This window comes from Eimeria mitis, genomic scaffold, assembly GCF_000499745.2.
Source record: "Eimeria mitis Houghton genomic scaffold, Emh_scaff325, whole genome shotgun sequence".
NCBI classification, from domain to species: Eukaryota; Apicomplexa; class Conoidasida; order Eucoccidiorida; family Eimeriidae; genus Eimeria; species Eimeria mitis.
Window position 1 is genome coordinate 8446 of NW_013571588.1, and position 526 is coordinate 8971.

Below are 526 nucleotides of genomic sequence, written 5' to 3' on the forward strand. Positions count from 1 at the left end.
AGGAGGAGAATAATAAAGAGAAGCGAGATGCTTTCATCTGCATGCGCAGTGCTGCTGTCTTTAGGTTATAAACTACCGAGAGAAACACATGGGGCAGTAACACGTTTATGGTTGGGTTTAATGTGTATAGAGAAAATGAAAAAGTATATATCTATATTATTTATGTTTTTATATAAACATTTAGTTAATAAAGAAGATAAAAGTCTAGAAAGAATAACAGTACAGATACTAAGCATAAAAAATATATTATATAAATTATTATATATGGGGCTGTTGCTGCCGCATATATTTGCATGCATAGATTTACTAATAAAATCAATAAACTTTCGGTTTTTTCATCAGTATTATTCTTCTTCTTCTTCTTTCTTTTTATTTTATTATTATAATCATTCTTTATATTCACATTCTCTTTATTTTTATATAAACTCTCTCCCCCCCTTCTCTATAGATCTATCTCACCCTCTGCTTAAACAAAGAACATATGTCTCCTCTATCAATGATATTAGATACCTTCTACATGAAAAAG

At 29.1% G+C, this 526-nt stretch overlaps 1 protein-coding gene across 1 annotated transcript in view; it reads left to right on the forward strand.

The window, feature by feature from the left end:
* Positions 1-71, forward strand: part of EMH_0007970 (uncharacterized protein) — a gene marked incomplete at both ends in the record, with an annotated part of 1263 nt that extends 1192 nt beyond the window's left edge. Inside the window, one exon of the mRNA XM_013498190.1 lies at positions 65-71. Coding sequence (XP_013353644.1) covers positions 65-71 — 7 coding nt within the window. The remainder of the gene's footprint in view (positions 1-64) is intronic.
* Positions 72-526: the final 455 nt, after the last annotated feature.